General features: G+C 40.9%; 2 protein-coding genes across 2 annotated transcripts; both read left to right on the top strand.

The window, feature by feature from the left end:
* Window positions 1-1,033: 1,033 nt before the first annotated feature.
* On the top strand, window positions 1,034-6,031 carry LOC104421510 (calcium-dependent protein kinase 7). Its single transcript, XM_010033480.3, has 8 exons — window positions 1,034-2,253; window positions 3,085-3,208; window positions 3,411-3,554; window positions 3,763-3,915; window positions 4,006-4,121; window positions 4,262-4,429; window positions 5,032-5,262; window positions 5,484-6,031. Exons 1-8 carry the CDS (start codon window positions 1,735-1,737, stop codon window positions 5,640-5,642), a joined length of 1,614 nt encoding a protein of 537 aa, XP_010031782.1. The 5' UTR covers window positions 1,034-1,734; the 3' UTR covers window positions 5,643-6,031.
* Window positions 6,032-13,558: 7,527 nt separating this feature from the next.
* Window positions 13,559-16,780, top strand: LOC104421509. Its single transcript, XM_010033479.3, has 5 exons — window positions 13,559-14,600; window positions 14,819-15,127; window positions 15,284-15,463; window positions 15,621-15,839; window positions 16,187-16,780. Exons 1-5 carry the CDS (start codon window positions 14,112-14,114, stop codon window positions 16,523-16,525), a joined length of 1,536 nt encoding a protein of 511 aa, XP_010031781.1. The 5' UTR covers window positions 13,559-14,111; the 3' UTR covers window positions 16,526-16,780.
* Window positions 16,781-18,311: the final 1,531 nt, after the last annotated feature.

Genomic DNA, 18,311 nt, shown 5'->3' with positions numbered 1-18,311 from the left:
CGAACCCGAACCTGAAGAGAAGTGAAGACAAATTGCAGGTGGGTTGCGCTTTAGACCCATTAAAAGCCCACATTGTATTGGATTTTATTACTCAAACTCTTATCAACCTATTTAACAAAATTTAGCCGACTCATATATCTCTAGACAAATCATATATGGATTAATAAATGAGTCTTCAAGCCATTTAGACACCTCTAATGATGGGCAATCGAAATTGCCGAAGTAAGAACTCTTCAAAGATTGTTTGAGTGACATGTCTGATCGAACTTAATAGTGTGCTCGAAAAGTGTCGAACATTGCATTAATATAAAGTAGGAGTTTGTAAAGAAGTTTCTTCATCAATTGATAATCATCGCTCAGATGAATTCTGCATGAAGTCGACATGATACTCCATGGACAATCTCCCGAAAGATGACCAATAAATCAACAGGGGATTGCTTACCATGTAAGAAGAGGGAAGAGAGAGGGGCCGATCGACCAAAAGATGAATTGCAGGGGGGTTGAGTTTTAGACTCATTAAAACCCCACATTATATTGGATTTTATTACTCAAATTCATATTGACCTATTCAACCAAATTTAACTAACTCACAAATCATAAATGGGTTGATAAACAAGTCATCAAACCATTTAAATACCTCTAATAGTGGGCATCAAAATTGTCAGAAGTGAAAACTCTTGAAGGATCGTTTGAGCGACATGTCTGATCGGACTTAATCGTGTGTTTAAAAAGTGTTAAATACCTCATTAATGTAAAGTAGGAGTTTGTAGAAAAGTTTCTCCATCAATTAACAACCATCCCCCATAATTCAACCGGATGAAATCGACATGGCACTCCATGGACAATCTCCCCAAAGAAAATCAAGAAATCAACAGGGGAGTTTGCTTAGCATGTAAGGAGAGCGAAGAGAGAAGGGCCGCTTTGACTTTTCGACAGCTCCTTCTAGAAAGAATTCCGTCATCGGATGCCGACCGCGGGAAGAATTGAATGCGACGGAACGGAGAGAGACGTCCCTCATGTCGCCTGTAACACCAGCCACTTTCTTCTCTCTCTCTCTCTTCTAGAAAGAATTAAATGCAAAGATTCTCACTTTCTCTCGTCTTCCGACCGGCGCTCCCTGTCGCCGGCGGCGTTTAGCATTTCGCTTGCTGGCCTCAGCTGTGCACCCGCTCCACGTTTCTTTCTCTATTCTTCTTGTTCCTGTTCTTGTTCTTTTTCCACTTCTCCTCGATTCTTCTATGCGTCTTCCGCTTCCTGCGGATGGCTATTTTTCGGGTCCTTTTCTTCCCCTGTTTATTCGGTGATTCGTTGCGTAAGGCCTCTCCCGTCTGTTTCCTTTTTCCTTCCTTTCTAAATTTGCCCTCAGCCTTCATCCTCCACTCGAGAGAATAACGACTAACGACCGGGGAAGTCGCCCGTCATTCTTCCTTTCCCGAAACGAAACATTTTCCCACCCGTTCTTGCATGAATTTTCATCCAGCCCGCCTCTGCTAACGCCCTCTTCTTCGAATCTGGAATTTTTCCTGTCCAGCCCGAAAAATTCCAGAGCTCAAACTCGCCGACCCATTTCTTCTTTGATCTTTTTGGAGAAGGAGACAAAAAAGAATCCGAAAAAGATTGGATCTTTCGACTGCCCTTTTTTACCCTTCTTTTCCCTCGCATTCCCGGGTCGTCAGAAAATCCGACAAAGTCATCTCCGACAAGACGCCGGTGGATTCGACGGGTTCTTGAATCATGGGCAACTGTTGCGTGACTCCCGCTCCTTCGTCGTCGCCGAAACAGAGGGACCGGAAGGACAGGAACAGGCCCAACCCGTTCTCGACCCAGTTCTACAGCACCTACCCGAAGTTCGAGCCCGAGAGCAATCTCGTCGTGCTGCGAGACCCGACGGGCCGCGACATCTCGGCGAGATACGACTTCGGTCGCGAGCTGGGTCGCGGCGAGTTTGGGGTCACGTACCTGTGCACGGACGTGTCGACCGGCGAGCGGCTCGCGTGCAAGTCCATATCAAAGAGGAAGCTGAGGACGGCGGTGGACGTGGAGGACGTGAGGAGGGAGGTCCAGATCATGAAGAACTTGCCGGACCACCCCAACATTGTGTCGCTGAAGGCCACTTACGAGGACGACGAGGCGGTTCACATAGTGATGGAGCTGTGCGAGGGGGGAGAGCTGTTTGACAGGATAGTGGCCAGAGGGCATTACACTGAGAGGGCTGCTGCGAATGTGATGAGGACCATCGTTGAAGTTGTTCAGGTTTGCGCGCGCTCGCATTCTGTTGGTGATTGTGATTCTGGTCTTGCAGAATTTTGAGGGATTTGTTGGTGTTTGGATGATAGGTTGTGCTTGTGATTGCTTGTTGTAAGTTTGAGCATTGTTGATTGGTCATGTGTTATGAAGATGGGTTGGATATAGCTACGTTTATACAGTGGTGAATTCAGAAACTTACGGTTGGGTGGCGAGGTAAAAGAATTTAGTAAATTTTCTTGGTTGGGGACATAACGTTTTGCATGAAATTTTGTTGATTATAGTGCATGTCGCAGAAAGTTGTACTAAGGATGGAGTCGCCAGGAGGGTGGCAGGCTCGGTTAACCCCCCTCAGTCTGTTTTTGGTTATAGGACTGGCAATTTTGCTTTGTGTTGAATCAGTCATTTTTTGGTCTAATTGTGTTAGGTGTCTTAGATGAGTCAGAGCGTTCTAGTTATTGGCTTCTGCCTGCTGATGGCTTTGAGACATGAAGGAAAAATTGTCGGCATGTTAATTCTTGAGGCTGGCTGCTAGTTCTTTCTTTGTGCTTTTGTCATTTGGGGCAGTAATATAGGCAGTTTCGCCTGCTGTTTGCAAGTGCTAAGAAGGTTTCTTTGGCCTTTGAAAGTCCACATTTACAACGATACTTCTATGTTTGCTCGATAAATTTTGCCGAGTTGATCAAATGGTTTCATTGGATGGGTTTGGTTACTTCTCACGGGATAATTGGGCTGATTCTGTGTACTCTGTTCTTCACTGATTTTGGCCAGTCTCGCTCCTTTTTGAAAAATTTGATCCCCGCTGTCATCTAATTTTCTGATTCACTTTTTTGGTTGCAGATGTGCCATGGGCATGGAGTGATGCATCGAGATCTCAAACCAGAGAATTTTCTCTTCGCCAATAAGAAAGAAAATTCCCAACTTAAGGCTATTGATTTCGGATTATCAGTATTTTTCAAACCTGGTACTGTAAATTTCAACTTATGGAGTTGGTTCTTTGTTTCATTTTACATTATCACCAGGGGACAATAATGAAACTGACAAAAACTACTATCACAGCCACCAACACTAACTCATGCTTTCCTCTGACATTTTTTTTCCCTTTTGACATGCTTTTGATGTTATATAATAATCAATTAAGTACCTGAAGCATGCTGTTCATGCAGGTGAGAGATTCGACGAGATAGTGGGAAGTCCTTATTACATGGCACCAGAAGTTTTGAGACGAAATTATGGCCCAGAGGTTGATATCTGGAGTGCTGGAGTGATACTATATATTTTGCTTTGTGGTGTTCCTCCTTTCTGGGCAGGTCAGTTTGATTTTTTTTTTTAGTTTTAACGCCAGAGAGTTCAGGCCCAATATATTTAAAGGTTGGAGAGGTAATTTTTGTTTCTAGAGCCCATGTTCTGACTCAATCTGACAATGCCGACTAGTTGTTAATCTAGATTGTTGGTTTATTGGCTCTTATCATTTTAGAGTGGTTCTCATCTGACAGAACATGTTATGTTTTGATCCAGAGACTGAGCAAGGTGTGGCTCAAGCAATTATTCGTTCTGTCGTTGACTTCAAAAGAGACCCTTGGCCTAAAGTTTCTGATAGTGCAAAAGACCTAGTAAGGAAAATGCTTAATCCTATTCCTGGCCAGCGGCTTACTGCTCAGGAAGTGCTCGGTATGGTTAGTTTGGTCTGATCACTCATATTTTCTTTCCTCTGATCATAGTTGTCATAAGAAATACTAACTCTTCATATTTTTCTGGCAGATCATCCTTGGATGCGAAATGCCAAGAAGGCTCCTGATGTGTACCTGGGTGAAACTGTGAAAAGTAGGCTGAAGCAATTTTCTGTCATGAACAAGCTCAAGAAGAGAGCTTTGCGGGTAAATTTCTGCTGTTGTTCTTGCTATGTTAAGTTACACTTTAGAACCGATGCTTAAATTTTTTTATTTTCTACATTCTTTTCTCCATCAAGATGTACTATTTTGGTTCTCACTTGTAGAGTGCTCATTTTTTTATGTAGGTAGTGGCTGATCACTTGACGGGGGAGGAGGTAGCTGGCATAAAAGATGCATTTGAATTGATGGACACTGGCAAAAGGGGGAAAATAACCCTTGATGAGCTTCGGATTGGGTTGCAGAAACTGGGCCATCAAATTCCTGATGCAGAACTACAAATTCTGATGGATGCGGTAAGTACTTATTCACTCGTAGACCTTAATGTCCTCTTTGGGCTTGTGAATATTTGGAGTTCATGGAGCTTTATGATATGGATGTTCTCTAGCCTTGATATAGGCAATGAGAAACCGGAAAGGCGAGAAACTTAACTTGTGTCAAAATCCAAACTTCAGAGATTCTTATGGGTGCTACAGTGTGTTGCAAAATCTATTCTTATTCTGTGAATGGAGACTCTTTCTGAATCTTGTTCTGGATCACCTACAGTGTATTGTTGCCCCAAACCTTTAAAATGACAAAAATTTGATGGCCTTTTGAAACTCTCGACCAGTATGATTCAGAAAAGACCTTTAGATGTTAGCACCATCTAGAATGTTCTGGTTGTTTTCTTCTCCTGGCTTTGTGAAATCACGATTAGGGAAGATTCAATGTAGTCAACCCAATGTCATTCAGGGTTGGTTTCTACACAGAATATTGAAAGCAGGAGTGTGAACTTCATGCTAATACAAAAGGAATGAGGGAAGTTGATGATTACAAGTTCTCTCACCCACTAAGTGAAATGAGCGCCAGGCGCAAGGTCTTCTTTCGTATCTAATTATGGCAATTTTTTTCTGCGCAGGCTGATGTTGATCGCGATAGGGCTTTGAATTACAGGGAGTTTGTTGCCATTTCAGTTCACCTAAAAAAGATGGCAAAAGATGAGCATCTACATGAAGCTTTCGCATTCTTTGACCAAAACAAGAGTGGATACATAGAGATTGAAGAGCTGAGACATGCTTTAAAAGATGATGAGGACACCACCAGTGAGGAAGTTATCAATGGCATAATGCATGACGTGGACACAGACAAGGTTAGCAAGTACTATTTTCTCTAAAGAAGTAACGGCATACTTTACGATTCAATTGCATTTCCCACTGAATTCAGCCTTAAAGGTATCCTGTCTTAAAGAAGCTCTTATAATGTTGACACTTCACTTTTCCAGCATCCATTTGCCCTTTTCTTTTTACTGTTTTTATCGATTGCATAATTTATTGAGACTCAATAAATCAAGTCGTGGTTGTTATCTTGCAGGATGGGAGGATAAGTTACGAGGAGTTTGCCGCAATGATGAAAGCGGGCACGGATTGGAGAAAAGCATCCAGGCAATATTCAAGGGAAAGGTTCCAGAGTCTCAGCTCGAAGTTAATGCAAGATGGGTCATTAGATTTTCCCAGCAAGACTAGAAGATGAAGAAGCTAGCTCACGAGTTTTCAAGAATTTTAACTCAGAGAAGCTATTTTCCTGAAAAGTTCTTGGATTGCCACTCTACAGGTTGAGTGTCTTCCATGCTAGCTATCTTTTGGGAGATCTGCTAGTTTTCAGGTTAGTTGCAGGAGAAGAGATCTTAGGTTTAGGGGTCGGTGATGAGGTTTTCTTCCCGTGAGGATCGGATGTATATACGTAAACTAGCTGGTCAAGAGCAGATTGGTCAGAAATTTTACTTCGTCTTGCCTACTGAAATTGCCCATCTCCCTGTGTTGGGTAGATCTTTTGTTTGTCCTAGAACATGAGTCTTTTGACTCTCTCTGATCGAAAGAAGAAAGCTTCTCTCGACTCTGCGCAAGCTTTCCTTGTGTGAATTGCGTTCTTTCAGCTGAGTTCTTCATCACAGACCCAAAGTCGGTGCATCGCATTGAGCTAGCCTGAAATCTGCGAGATTTCTTTCCTTACCGGGTTCCAAACCCAGTTCCTTCGACTAGACATCCCAAACCGCGGCCCTTTACAACTAGCCTGTTCGCTCAGCGGCTGAAGTCCTTGTGAGCTTGCTGATACATTTCGACGTGCAAAATTGCACACGACTGATCAGACAGTGACATGGTGCATTCATTTTCGGCCAAATAAAGATTCCTGCGCATGATGCATTGGGTTTCGATGTGGTAAGATGATATTTCACCGCGTTTAGTATTCGCGAGATGGTTGGTTTGTACTGAAATTGTTCGTGAGAATTTAATAAAAAGCTTCTTTCTTTAACGGCCAAGTAGACCCTTCACAACCTGCAAAAACAATGCATGAATCGGAAGACATTGCCAAGTGAGATCTCAAGGAGGAGACCAAATCCATATGTTGCAGATATTTCGCGACTGTCCAAGTCCCGATGACTCGGTGCAATGCATAGAATTCCTTCTCTTTTCAAGTTCTAGAAATGACCAAATTCAGCTCACTTGTGGCATTGTTTTAGCGGCGGGCATTGTGACGCAAAATGCGACATAATTATACAATGGTCAACTCAATCATAAGCTTACCGACCCAAAAAAAAACTCAATCATAAGCTTAATTTTAAACTTTTTGAACGATTTGTCAATTTGGTCATAAATTTTTTGACGATTTATAAATTAAGTCTTAAATCTTTTGACAGTTTGTCAATGCAGCCCTTTCAACCAATTATCTAAATAATAGGTTTAAAGACTCCATTGACAAACCATAAAAAGTTCAATACTAAATTGACATAATCCAAAAGTTTATAACTAAAGTGGTAAAATATCAATGGTATTTCTTTTTTTGGTCGGTAATATCAATGGTATTTCACCATGTGAAATTTTATCCCTTGGGTGGGTCCAACTAATGATTCATTTTTTCGCTTTCCGTTATGCTAGTGCCAGGAATTTAAAATAATTGAAAGTAAGGTCATTACCCACCCTTCCTCTCCACTGAAATTAAACAAACAATTTGGTCCTTTTGAAATCAAAAGTTAATGAAGATGAAATCATGGACAGAGCCGCCGCACCAAAATTTATTCGGTCCCGGCCCTAGTAATATGCTAATACCCGCACCACCAATAATTTATTGAATTATACTAAATTCTAAGAGGGAGTTGTTGCATTTTGAACGGTGGGGAACCATCGCTTTGCTAACCTAGATTTAAGGGAGCTCTAGGCAGCATCTTATCTTACCTGCGAGGTGGGCGAGACAATCTAACTTTCGTACCTTCAAATCTAGCCTATGGAGTTTCCTAATTGCCTCGCGAGGATCTCTTACTTTCCTAGGAATTTTGTATGTTGTACTCTGAAAACCTTTATTCGATGTAAAGGAAAGAGATGCAAAGCAAATGTGGTGGCTTGCGGCCTAATGGTCGGCGACCAATAATTTCATAAAACTATGAATCGATGTTGGGTGCAACTAAATTGAATCGTTTTGCGTCATGCTTAGTGAATTACATCTTTCCACGTCGAGGATAATAGAATGTGTTCCGGACTGATACGTCATTTATGATTTGTCTTTCTAGGGGAAGTGAAAAAGAAAAAAAAAGTCGGCACGTAAATGAGATGAAACGTTATTAATTTCGGTAGGTGCATGATTCAACCCCTTTGGACATCACATCATTATTCAGCAGTATGTATGATTAAACTCTCGTACTTCATCTTAATTAAAATGACCAAAGATCAACAAACAAACGCCTCACCAAAAATGGCAAAAAGAAGTGTCTTCCTTGCAAACAGAGAGCTAGTACATTCAACCCTTCATTGTTATTAGGAAGTGTAACTCGAAAAACACACTCGCAGAAGAGATTATACTGACTTTGATACCATGTTACGAAGTTTCACCCACGAGTTTAAATTGCTAAATAGAAATAGATCATATAAATATAAAGAGTATTATTTATGACATGTTATCAGGTGATATGAAGATAATATTTCAATAATTTTAATGGCTCAATCCAACCTAATTGCACTTATGACCTCCTTTTGTCTTCTCTTCTTAAGGGGAAACTGTAAAATCTTGCCCATGTCGATCCCATGCCCGGCCCGCATCGCACGACCAGCCTCGATCGTGCGGCTCGTGACGAAAGCCAAGTTCTTCATGGATCACGTAAATCCCTATTTTCCATGGACGGAGCCAGCCTCGACCCTGGACCCTCGACGGCGCCGGCCCCGCCTACGAAATTAAATCACAATCCCTAGCTCGGAGACAAATATACTGGATTTTTCAATCACCCCTTTTCCCCTATTTGAATCATCCCTTTCCACGATAACGCCTAAACTCCGTCTGGCCCCCCATCTCGCCGACGATGACACGTGGCGGCGCGGGCAGCTTGGGGGTAGCCTGGTCCCGTCGCAGGGGATCAGCGGTCAGCGGGCTCTGACCCTGACACGTGGAGTCGAACCGCCGGGCGAATGAATAAATCGGGTAAATTCCTCCGTTCAAATAGTCGGCGACCTTTTTGAGTTTTTCTTAATGTTTCCGTGAACGTATAGGAACGACACGTCGTACAAAAGAGTTAGTGAAAGACACCGGCGTGGAACCCGCCGGCGACCTTGTCGCCGGACGCTTGGATTGTACTGCTAACGTTCGTCCGGAGAGATATCAAAAAGCTTCACGTGAAATTCAGGCTCGAAAATCATATCCCACTTGTCCAATCAATCGCCTGAAAGACGGTACTTTTTCACTGACATGAATGTTCCCCCCCCTTCTTTCTTTTTTTACCATTTGTTTTCAATTTCTTGAACTCTCGGGTTCTTGACTTTTTCTCTCTTGTCCTTTTATATAGCGTACTTCGAGTTAGTTCATTAGTTTGTGGGAAAAAAAAAAAAAAGAGAAAAAATAGAGCTAGGTCAGTAATTTTGAAAACAGTTTTCCTCAAATTTTTTTTTTTTTTTCTCTCAAATTGACATGATGGGGACCCAAATCGACACCTGACGAGGAGTTGGCTTACTTACTCATTGAACCAAAAAGCAATTTCGAGATGAATTGGAGGGTGGTTTGGAGCTGCATTAGTTTGAACTTAGTAGGTTTTGAATTGATTCTTGAACTTTTAGGCTTCGGAATTAGGTTCTCCATTTACCAACTCTATGAGATTAGATTTGCCCTAATGAGTAATTAGATCATTCAAATTTCAAAAGTTTAGGATTGCTCATATCATTTTATAAGCAACGGAGATACAATTACCATTTCAAGTTTGACTCGCCATACTATTATTGGATTTAGAATTTAAGATTTTGTAATATTCATGTTTCACAATCTTATGTCTTTGACATCCATGAAACATGAATATTTAGTTTACTATGGTTGCAAATTTGAGGTGACTTATTATTTTTGTAGTGCGGAATTCAAAAGATTCCGTGACAAGTTGAGACAAATTATTTGCACTCAATTACTCAAGTAAGTTGTGGCAAGAAAGAAAAAAAAAACGTTCGAGTGAGTCAAAAGTTTAAGATCTTATGGTGAATCACTTGACGGGTTGAGACAAGGGCATGACATCACATGTCCTAAACCCATCCCATTTCCGTTCCTACATGTCTAATATGATTTATCCGCGATTATAGTTTTCAAAAGCAAATTATCAAGTTAGGAAATGAGTGCTTGTCAAATTGCCACCCCCCCCCCATTACTAGATGTTTGCGTAATTACTCGGTAGATGTTTTGAAAAACTATCGTACTTAAGTTTTAATTTATGATAATTTTAAAAGATGTGCTACAAAATGCTTTCTCTTACATTGGCGTCGGACATTTCTCTTTTCATGAAAAAGGAAGTTCGGATGAGGTGGATATATTTCAAGCTTATGACATACCTTGTAAATCTTATTGGTCAGCTAAGATGCAAATCATTAGTAATCAAAACAAACCCTTATGTTAAAAATAAAAATAAAAATGAGACCATGCGCAATACAAGAAAATCGAGGAAATGAGTCGCCAGAACCGAGACATTTCTCATTAATTCTTGACGGCAAGATTAGTGCAGCTAGATATTGGAGTTTTACACAATGGACAGAGAATTGAAACGTTTTGTGTATTCAAATAAAGATCACAAAGGCAATCAAATCAAATCAAACAAGAAGCACGTGCTGATAGCCAAATGTGCACAAAATAAGGTACTACGAGCAACTAGCCTAATCGAAAGTACATTTTCAAAAACTCAGATTAATATTCCCTGGCATAAGCCCAAACGAATAGTTTAAAAGCCACGAATTGAGGATTTAGTCGACACGAGCGAACCAAATTATACATAAAAAAAAATCCAAGCTTGTATTTATATATTTATTTTTAATTTCGGGGTCTTGTCAAATCGGGAGGGGACTTCGAATCGCTAGAGAGGGACAAAAAGGGATGCCGAGGATAGAATAGAACGGGGACAAACACGAGAGTTTCGAAGCGTACGACAAAACAGTGCTTTGTCTCTTCGGGCCAAAGCCAATTTTGTATCTGAGAATCCATTGACCTCGTGTGGATACTTCTATATGCCGCAGCAGCAGTATGTTATTAATTAAGTTATGGAATCCTCTCGGTTTAAATTTTTAAACAGGAGGAACAAGTGGGTTCTGGAATTTGAGTTCGATTAAATATCATTTAGTTGGACATTAGTTTAAAAGAAAAAATAGTGAGTACGTATTTTTGCATCTTCTACCTACAACGGTCATGTCGTGGAACTACGAGAATTTAACTAATTAAAAAAAGGTTTGATAAAAATAGATTAACGGGGGACGTGGGTGTGCCTGTGGTGAGTTCGAAATTCATCTCGAGGTATCCTCGTACAATTAATTTTTTGTTGGCGAGTCTCGGTTTAAACTAAAACGTACCCACATTTTGTTAGGGGAGAAAAAATGTTTATTTTTTTATGACTTTGTGAAAGATATTAAGTCCTCTTATATTATTCGAGGGCTCATCACAGTCATGCGTTACACGCGAAGTGACAATGAAGCTATACAAAAAAGGAGATTAATGATCATGATAAATCACAGACTTCCAAAAGCATGTAATTTGATAGGATTGAACGAAATTATCCAACAGCCTAACAATTCGTACCATGCTTGTTCGGACTAACCAGATTTTTTTGGGCACTAATAGGCCCGTCCCAGGTCACCAAGCCTATAAAATTTTCAGTTTAGACCAACCTAATCTTTAGGGCATCAAGTGCTCGAGGCTCGAATGTTTTGGATTGCTAAAACTACATATAGAACACTAACCCAAGAGAAAAACATAAGGTGCTTCTCTTTTTTCTTCTCTTTATACTTGATTTGTTTTGTGGAAATATGAATGATTTATAAAATATTTTCCTAAAAATAAATGCTTGCGTAACTTGAAATAATCAGTTAATGAAAATTATTTTGTTATCGGCAACAATTCATGTCTAAACATTTTCGTTGACAGTAAAAAAAAAAAAAAAAAATCATTCATCTTGATAAGCAAAATAAATAATTATTTTTAGGAAAATATTTTTCAATAATTTATTTTCAAGAAAATAAATGCACTTTTGATTAGCGTTTCTCCTTCCTTAAGCACGCACCCCCAAGGTCCTGGCCTCTCTGGGGCTTCATACATGGAATGCAAGCTACCCTACCATGGATTCCAATTATGACAAGAACAACGGAGATGCCATTGAATCTCTTTCTCATGCAAAATTATATGGCACTTCAAAATATCAAACTGTAGATAGACGTGATGTTCTATTCTACGTTTTGGAAGCACACGAGAAAGAAAAGTGGAGAATAGATGCCCCAAAAAAAAAAAAAAAGCAAAATTTTCTACTCATCTTCACGAAAATTTGAAAGCATTCTCCATTCCCAACACCGAATTCCAATCATTCTCTTTTCCCTTGTCTCATCAAATATTTGATTATTAACTATTGACGAATGAATTTGGTTAAGTTTTCTTCGCACAATGAGCGAGATCAAGTGAGATCCTCGTGGAGTTGGCACAACGTAAAAGCTCATCTGAATCAAGTTAATATGGGTCGAGAGAGAAAATGTTGGCGTTCAAATATCGAAAGATAAGGGTCTCTCTAATGGACGTGAGGATCGAGAGAATCGTAGAGAGAGAGAGAGAGAGAGAGAAAGAGAGGGAGGAGAGGGGAATGAGAGCCGACTGTCAGTGGGGGTCACGAAGTAGGTCGAGAATCTGCGCTCCCGTTCATTAATTGAACTCGCACCAAGTTGACGCCATCGGACACAAACTCCTTCACCGGCACGGCGTGAATCCAACCCAAAGACCGCGCGATTCCGATCCTCATTAATACCTGCGTGAAGGGGCAAATGGACGCTGTCTGTCTCAGCCCACCATTTCTCTCTCTATCTCCGAAATTATCAAAAAATTATTTGTGGAGAATCATGATAAAAGGGATTCATTGAGCCAATGCTCTACAAATGACATTTTTGATTTCCAAAATATTAATTTACGTGTAACACACGAACGGATACCGAATTCAAAATATTGAGCTTTGCCGACATGAAGTGTCGTTGCTCCTAAGAAACACGCACTGTTTTTCTTTTCCAACCACATTGTTGAGACACTAGCTAAGTAACTAAATACTAGGAATTTCATAATAGGATTATTACCATGAAAAGCTTCAAACTAGTACATTATGAAAACTTCAAACTAATTAAATCCTAAATTAACATATCTGTGATAAATTTACCATCTATTAATATCAATGAATTTTTATTGTCAAATTATTGAGTTAGATAACACATGGAAATTGACAGGTGCATTAGTTTGAAGTTTCACCCTCCGTTTATCACAAGTGTATTGATTTGTATGGTATTAATTTGATTTAATGGAAACTAATGATGGGTAAATTTGTCAAAAATATGTAAATTTATCATAAGTGTATCGGTTTTGGATTTTTATGGTTAAAAAACTAATTTGGCATAGATTTGTTACGGAGGTATAAATTTGGGGTTTTTCATAGTATTAATACTTTATAATATCAAGATTAAATTTCTTTAATGACATAGGTAATCCATATCTTCAACGAAAAGAAGAAAAAGAAGAAAAAGAAGACATCCTTTTAAGTAGCCCTATTCCTCTTTACATGGATATAGATGCAAAGATATATAATATAGACAGTTGTATATCGTACTTGGTTTAGCGATTCTCCACCCTAAGCTCATATTCAAAATGTCTCAAGGTAGCCAGATGCATAAATAAATTAGAAAAAGATAGAAAGAAATAAGAAGAAAACTGACCCAATAAAAATTGAAAATTTCAACTCAACTCCCAAGCACCTGCAGGCCAAGCATACCAAGTTAAGACACTGCAAAAAAACACATTAAATCCGACACTGCACAAGTCCTCCTCAAGCTCTCCCATGAACCCCCAAAAAAACAACTTCAAAAATGGCAATACGGAAAAACAGGGTCCAAGGAAAAAAGATTTAAGCGCCCCAAGCGAAAAAACAGCAGCTTTCATTTGAAATCCTCTGTTCTGACAACGCATAACGAGGTTGCACGCTCATTAATATACTCGTTAACCCCCTCTTCTCTCTCCCCCCCTCTCTCTCCCTCTCTCTCTCTTGCTCGCTATTTACTCCTCGCGGATTCTGCATGTCCAGTTCTCTTCTCGACTTTTTTCACCTCCAACCACCGATCTCTGCAACGCCCGAAAAAAGTTGTAGCAAAAAAAGAGGAACAGAAATCGACAGAGACCAACTAAATTCGTATATGGTCCCTGCATGATGTCTCTGTCTCGATACCGCTCCTTCTCCCTCTGCTTTTCGCCTTGCCTCTTTCCGGAACCGAGAATGGAACTTCGTGCACTCGCGGCATCGGTTGTGTAGTAGGAAGCACGCTTTTTGCGCTTCCGAGTCTCTGCTTTTCTCTCCAAAACGCATTTTTTTCGGAGCGGGTCACTGGGTCGGCGACACCCATTGGAGCCAGAGAGCGGAGAAAGCAAAAAACTGAGTTGGTTCTGTTCGGGAAGAAGGCCGTCGTTTGGAGAGGGTTGGAGGTGATGAAGTTCAACATGTCCACCGCGGCGAGGAGGCAGAAATGGCAGCATTACCCGACCCCACCGACGCCGAGGATCCTCCAGCTGCCGGGCAGGCCTCGCCGGAGGCCGCCGAGGGGGGCGGCGAGGCCCGCCGCCGGAGAATCGAGAAGCAGGGACCTGACGGGGAAGCTGGAGGCCCTGTTCGACCAGGAGCGCAAGTTCTTGAAAGGCGGCGGGAGCGTGCCCATAGTGCTGTTGGAGCACCACGATGAGAGGAGAGAGCGGGTCGAGGATGGAGCGGAGAAAGAGTACGAGTGCGAGGAAGACGGTGTAGGTGGCCGCAGCGAGGCGGCGGTGGTGGAGGAGGAGAAGTGGAGGTTTCAGGCGGAGGTCTTGAGGGCAGAGTGTAACTTGTTGAGGATGGAGAGAGAGATCGCGGTGAAGAAACTGGATAGGACCAGGATCAACATTGAGAGGTCTCTCAAATGTGCTATCCAAACTTTGATCAATGTGAGTCTCTCTCTCTCTATCTCTCGTTCATTTGGTAAAGTTGAAAATGTGGACGAGAGCAACATGGCCCATTTGATCAGTTCTTGAAACTGTAGATGATTTCTTGATAACTGATTGCTAGCAACTACATAGAACTTTTTCACAATGTACATTTGCAATTAGTGCTTTTGACCTGGCTTTTGAGTTTCTCATAGATATATTGGTCGATTGATTTGTAGGGCAAGAAAAAAGTACGTGAAGGAGAGAGTTTGAGGGCAGTTTTTGACGGGGAGATGGAGCATTTGGTTGGGAAGCTCAAAGAGCTGAGAAAGAGCCTGAAGGTCAAAGATTTCGGGGCTCGGAACTGTAGCAATTTCGACGAACAAGTGACCATTCTGCAGAGAAGGTTAAAGAAGCTGAATGGCACGTCATCGTCAAAACACAAACCCGGGAACGAGATTAGGAACATTGCAGAAGCACGCTCGTCGACTGATTTCGACTGGGGAGTAGACAAGAACGAAACTTCTGATCATGATCACGATCACAAAGTAATTTTCACTCTCTCTTTCCTCCTAATTCTCTCTGAAGTTCTCTTATTCTCCGGGTATTCGAATTGGGCCTTGCAAGCGCATTAGATTTTGAACCATTGAAGAGATGAATGTGGATTCGCCTCAGCGCAGACTGACAGTCTATTTGATGTGTAGGTCGATATTTTGACGAGGAAAATGGAGGAATTGTCGAAGGACATGCTCTTGGAGAGGATGGAGGAGGAGTACAGCTCCATACTTTCTGCAGCCGACAGATCTGTGGCCAGTTCTGCATCCACTTCTAAGCGAATTGAATGGCCTTCTTCAGCCACCGCCTCGCTCTATCAACCGAACCAGGTAAATTATCCAATCCTTTTTGCTTTACCGAAACATGGTACGAGACGGTTATTCTTGTTAGGCAGCAAAATCAAGCTTTAGCTCATAATGCCTGAAAGCGCATTAAACGGTGGCATCGTCAGTAGTGTGGAGCTTTAAAACGTTGCTGTTCTCGCAGGAGATAGTGTCCCGCATCGGTGGTGTGTGCTCGGGGCATTGCAAGTCTGTAGTTAGGAGGATCATTGAGCAGGTCCGAGTGGAGACAGAGCAATGGTCTCAGATGCAGGAGATGCTTGCACAGGTAAGAAGCGAAATGGAAGAGTTGCAGGCGTCGCGAGACTTCTGGGAAGATCGAGCTCTCAAGTACGATGCTCATATGCAGTCGCTATCCTTGGTGGTAAGAATCCTATGCACTGATCCTTGAGTTCTGATGTCCCGAGTATGTTTTTCATGTTCCTTATATTGAAATAGACCGATGAAATTACATTTCGAAAATTGGGGTGAAATTTCATTGTTCTTTGTTGCTCCATTTTGCTTGTATGACATACATTTTACCACGATTTACCATTGATGAGAAATATCCACCATATTGAGGATAAGTTTCAGTTTCTGCAAGTCCTGCTCACGTTCACAATGCAACGGTTGCACGTGTAACTTCCGTTTCAATCGGCACACTTCTAGGACGGAACCAATTTGCACGAGCTGTGATCAAATCTGAAGAGTTGTGTTTTGTTGCATTATCAGGTGCAAGAATGGAGACAGAAAGCGCTCTCTTCCGAGGCCGAGGCGAACGAGCTACGAGAACAAGCATCTGCGCTTCAGGAAGAGATCCAGAGGTCAAGGAAAGAGCGAGACAAGGCAAGGCATTTGCTGCCGAACGAGACGGAGAAGCGGGTCCTGATCTGTCGCCTGAAGGAAAACCACCACAATCGGCACGACGAGTGCAAGCAGAATGAGGCTTCATTCGGTGATAGGAGAAGGAAAGTGCACACGAGCACCAGCAGGCTGGCGGCAGCTCCAAAGCGGTCCCCATTTCGAGACATCGGCAATTCATTGCCGATGTCGAGGCAAAGTAGCAAATGATAAGCCATTCTTCCCTGCATACGGTTGGACTAAAAATTGAAGCTTTTGAAGAGATCATCAGCTTTGAGCTTCCCGTTAGTTCGTCTGCAGTGCAAGAGCAAGTTTTTGATCTTATCATATTGGCCCGAATGAGATGTTAAATTTCCATAAGCCCTTTCTTCGATTTCTTATCCTTCATTGGTAATGAGAATTAGAGCACCCCAAGTTGGTGAAAGGATTAGATTCGGGTGGTTCGCAAGGAGTCATGTAATTCGAGCGTCGTCTATGACCATCGTCCTGAGATACCACAGCAAGGGCCTTTAACTGGGGTTCTTGTTAAGCAAACTTACTGAGAAAAGGTTCGATTTTTAAAAGCATGGAACACACATTAACGAGAGAAACCGTGGCCGTGAAGCTTTGAGGAAGCTTGCTATAGTCTATAGAAGGCTGATTTTAAGGAAGGAGAAAGAAATGAGAAGTATGATTAGGAAGCTCAAAAACGAGAATGCAGCAAAGAATTTCTTATTCTGGAAATGGACAATGTGCATGGGAAGTTCTGTGACCGGAAAAAATTCTAGCAACTAAAGAAACTAAATTCAACCAAATATCTTGACTCCATAATAATTTTTTCTTTCTAATTTTAAGGAAAAAGAGATATATGAAACATCAAATTGAATATATAAGGAATAGGAATAAATAAATAAAAAAACCAAATTCTCAATTAGAAACTTTTAGCCAAAGGGTTTTGTTGACAAGTTTATTTTAGGGCACTTATTAAGTATACATAATTAAGAAATATTATGATTTTCATGATATCAATTACTTTTTTTTTAGAATCATAATATTGATTATACATAATGCGAAAAAGATGGTGCATTAACGAGCAACTTTCACCTTTGCTAAGAAAATCTTTATGGGGAGACGCAAGCGATATGGGGAGAGATTGAAAAGAATTGTCATGCTTTCATATGAGGAGACACAAGTGATAAACGTCATAGTCACCTCATGAATTGGAAGTCCATTTGCAAGCCTAGGAAGTGTGATGGTTTTGGTGTTAGATCTCTTTGAACTAACTAATCAAGGATTTATGATGAAATTAGCGTGAGGCCTCAAGACTCAACCTAATAATCTTTAGGCATTATATTTCTGGTGGCTAAAAATTGTTCGTAGAGAACTGATTTTCATGTTAAACCTGATCACTTGATTTTATGGAAGGTGACTGTATACATGAGCCGACCTTGCACGAATGAGCTTTATGGAGTTTGGGAAATGATAAACACGTTAGGTTTGGACAAATAGATGGATATCGGGTATGAAGTCACTCTATAATATTGTTAGTACCCAAAAATCTCCTTTTGACATGGATATAAAATTTTGTGATTATGTGATAAATGGAATGAAATTTTCAAATATTTCAGAGAATTGTATGAAAAGATATAATCCGAAATCTCATTCAATCTTTGATGGGGACGATACTCTTTTGTGGGAGGGTATTGGAAGTGGGTCTTTCTCTATTAACTCAATGTGCGGGGTAATCAATGGGCAGTTAGTCAATAATCTTATAGTATATGGTTCACAATTTGGAAGTGGAAGGGAACTTAATGTATTAGAACTTTCTTGAGCGACTATTGACTGATGAATTGAATACATCTTGTAACCTGGAAGGAAGTTCATATTGCTTGAGATACGAGTCTCACGTGGAAACTAAATTAACATGTTCAAAGGGATTGTCTAATTGTTCGCAAAATATGTCTTGAGTTTTTCCCATAATAATACTTGGGAGAATTATTCTCAATGAATTTTTTGC

The sequence above is a fragment of the Eucalyptus grandis genome, chromosome 10 (genome assembly GCF_016545825.1).
Source record: "Eucalyptus grandis isolate ANBG69807.140 chromosome 10, ASM1654582v1, whole genome shotgun sequence".
NCBI lineage: Eukaryota > Viridiplantae > Streptophyta > Magnoliopsida > Myrtales > Myrtaceae > Eucalyptus > Eucalyptus grandis.
The sequence above is the reverse complement of the archived record's forward strand: the minus strand, read 5'-3'. Positions and strand labels throughout refer to the sequence as shown.

Excerpts from the sequence above, each read along its gene's own strand:
- LOC104421510 (XM_010033480.3), top strand. The coding sequence starts at position 1,735 with ATGGGCAACTGTTGCGTGACTCCCGCTCCTTCGTCGTCGCCGAAACAG. Across the intron at positions 3,555-3,762 it reads TGTTCCTCCTTTCTGGGCAG|AGACTGAGCAAGGTGTGGCT; the intron begins GTCAGTTTGATT and ends GTTTTGATCCAG. Across the intron at positions 5,263-5,483 it reads ATGACGTGGACACAGACAAG|GATGGGAGGATAAGTTACGA; the intron begins GTTAGCAAGTAC and ends GTTATCTTGCAG.
- LOC104421509 (XM_010033479.3), top strand. The coding sequence starts at position 14,112 with ATGAAGTTCAACATGTCCACCGCGGCGAGGAGGCAGAAATGGCAGCAT. Across the intron at positions 15,128-15,283 it reads ATCATGATCACGATCACAAA|GTCGATATTTTGACGAGGAA; the intron begins GTAATTTTCACT and ends TTTGATGTGTAG. Across the intron at positions 15,840-16,186 it reads TGCAGTCGCTATCCTTGGTG|GTGCAAGAATGGAGACAGAA; the intron begins GTAAGAATCCTA and ends TTGCATTATCAG.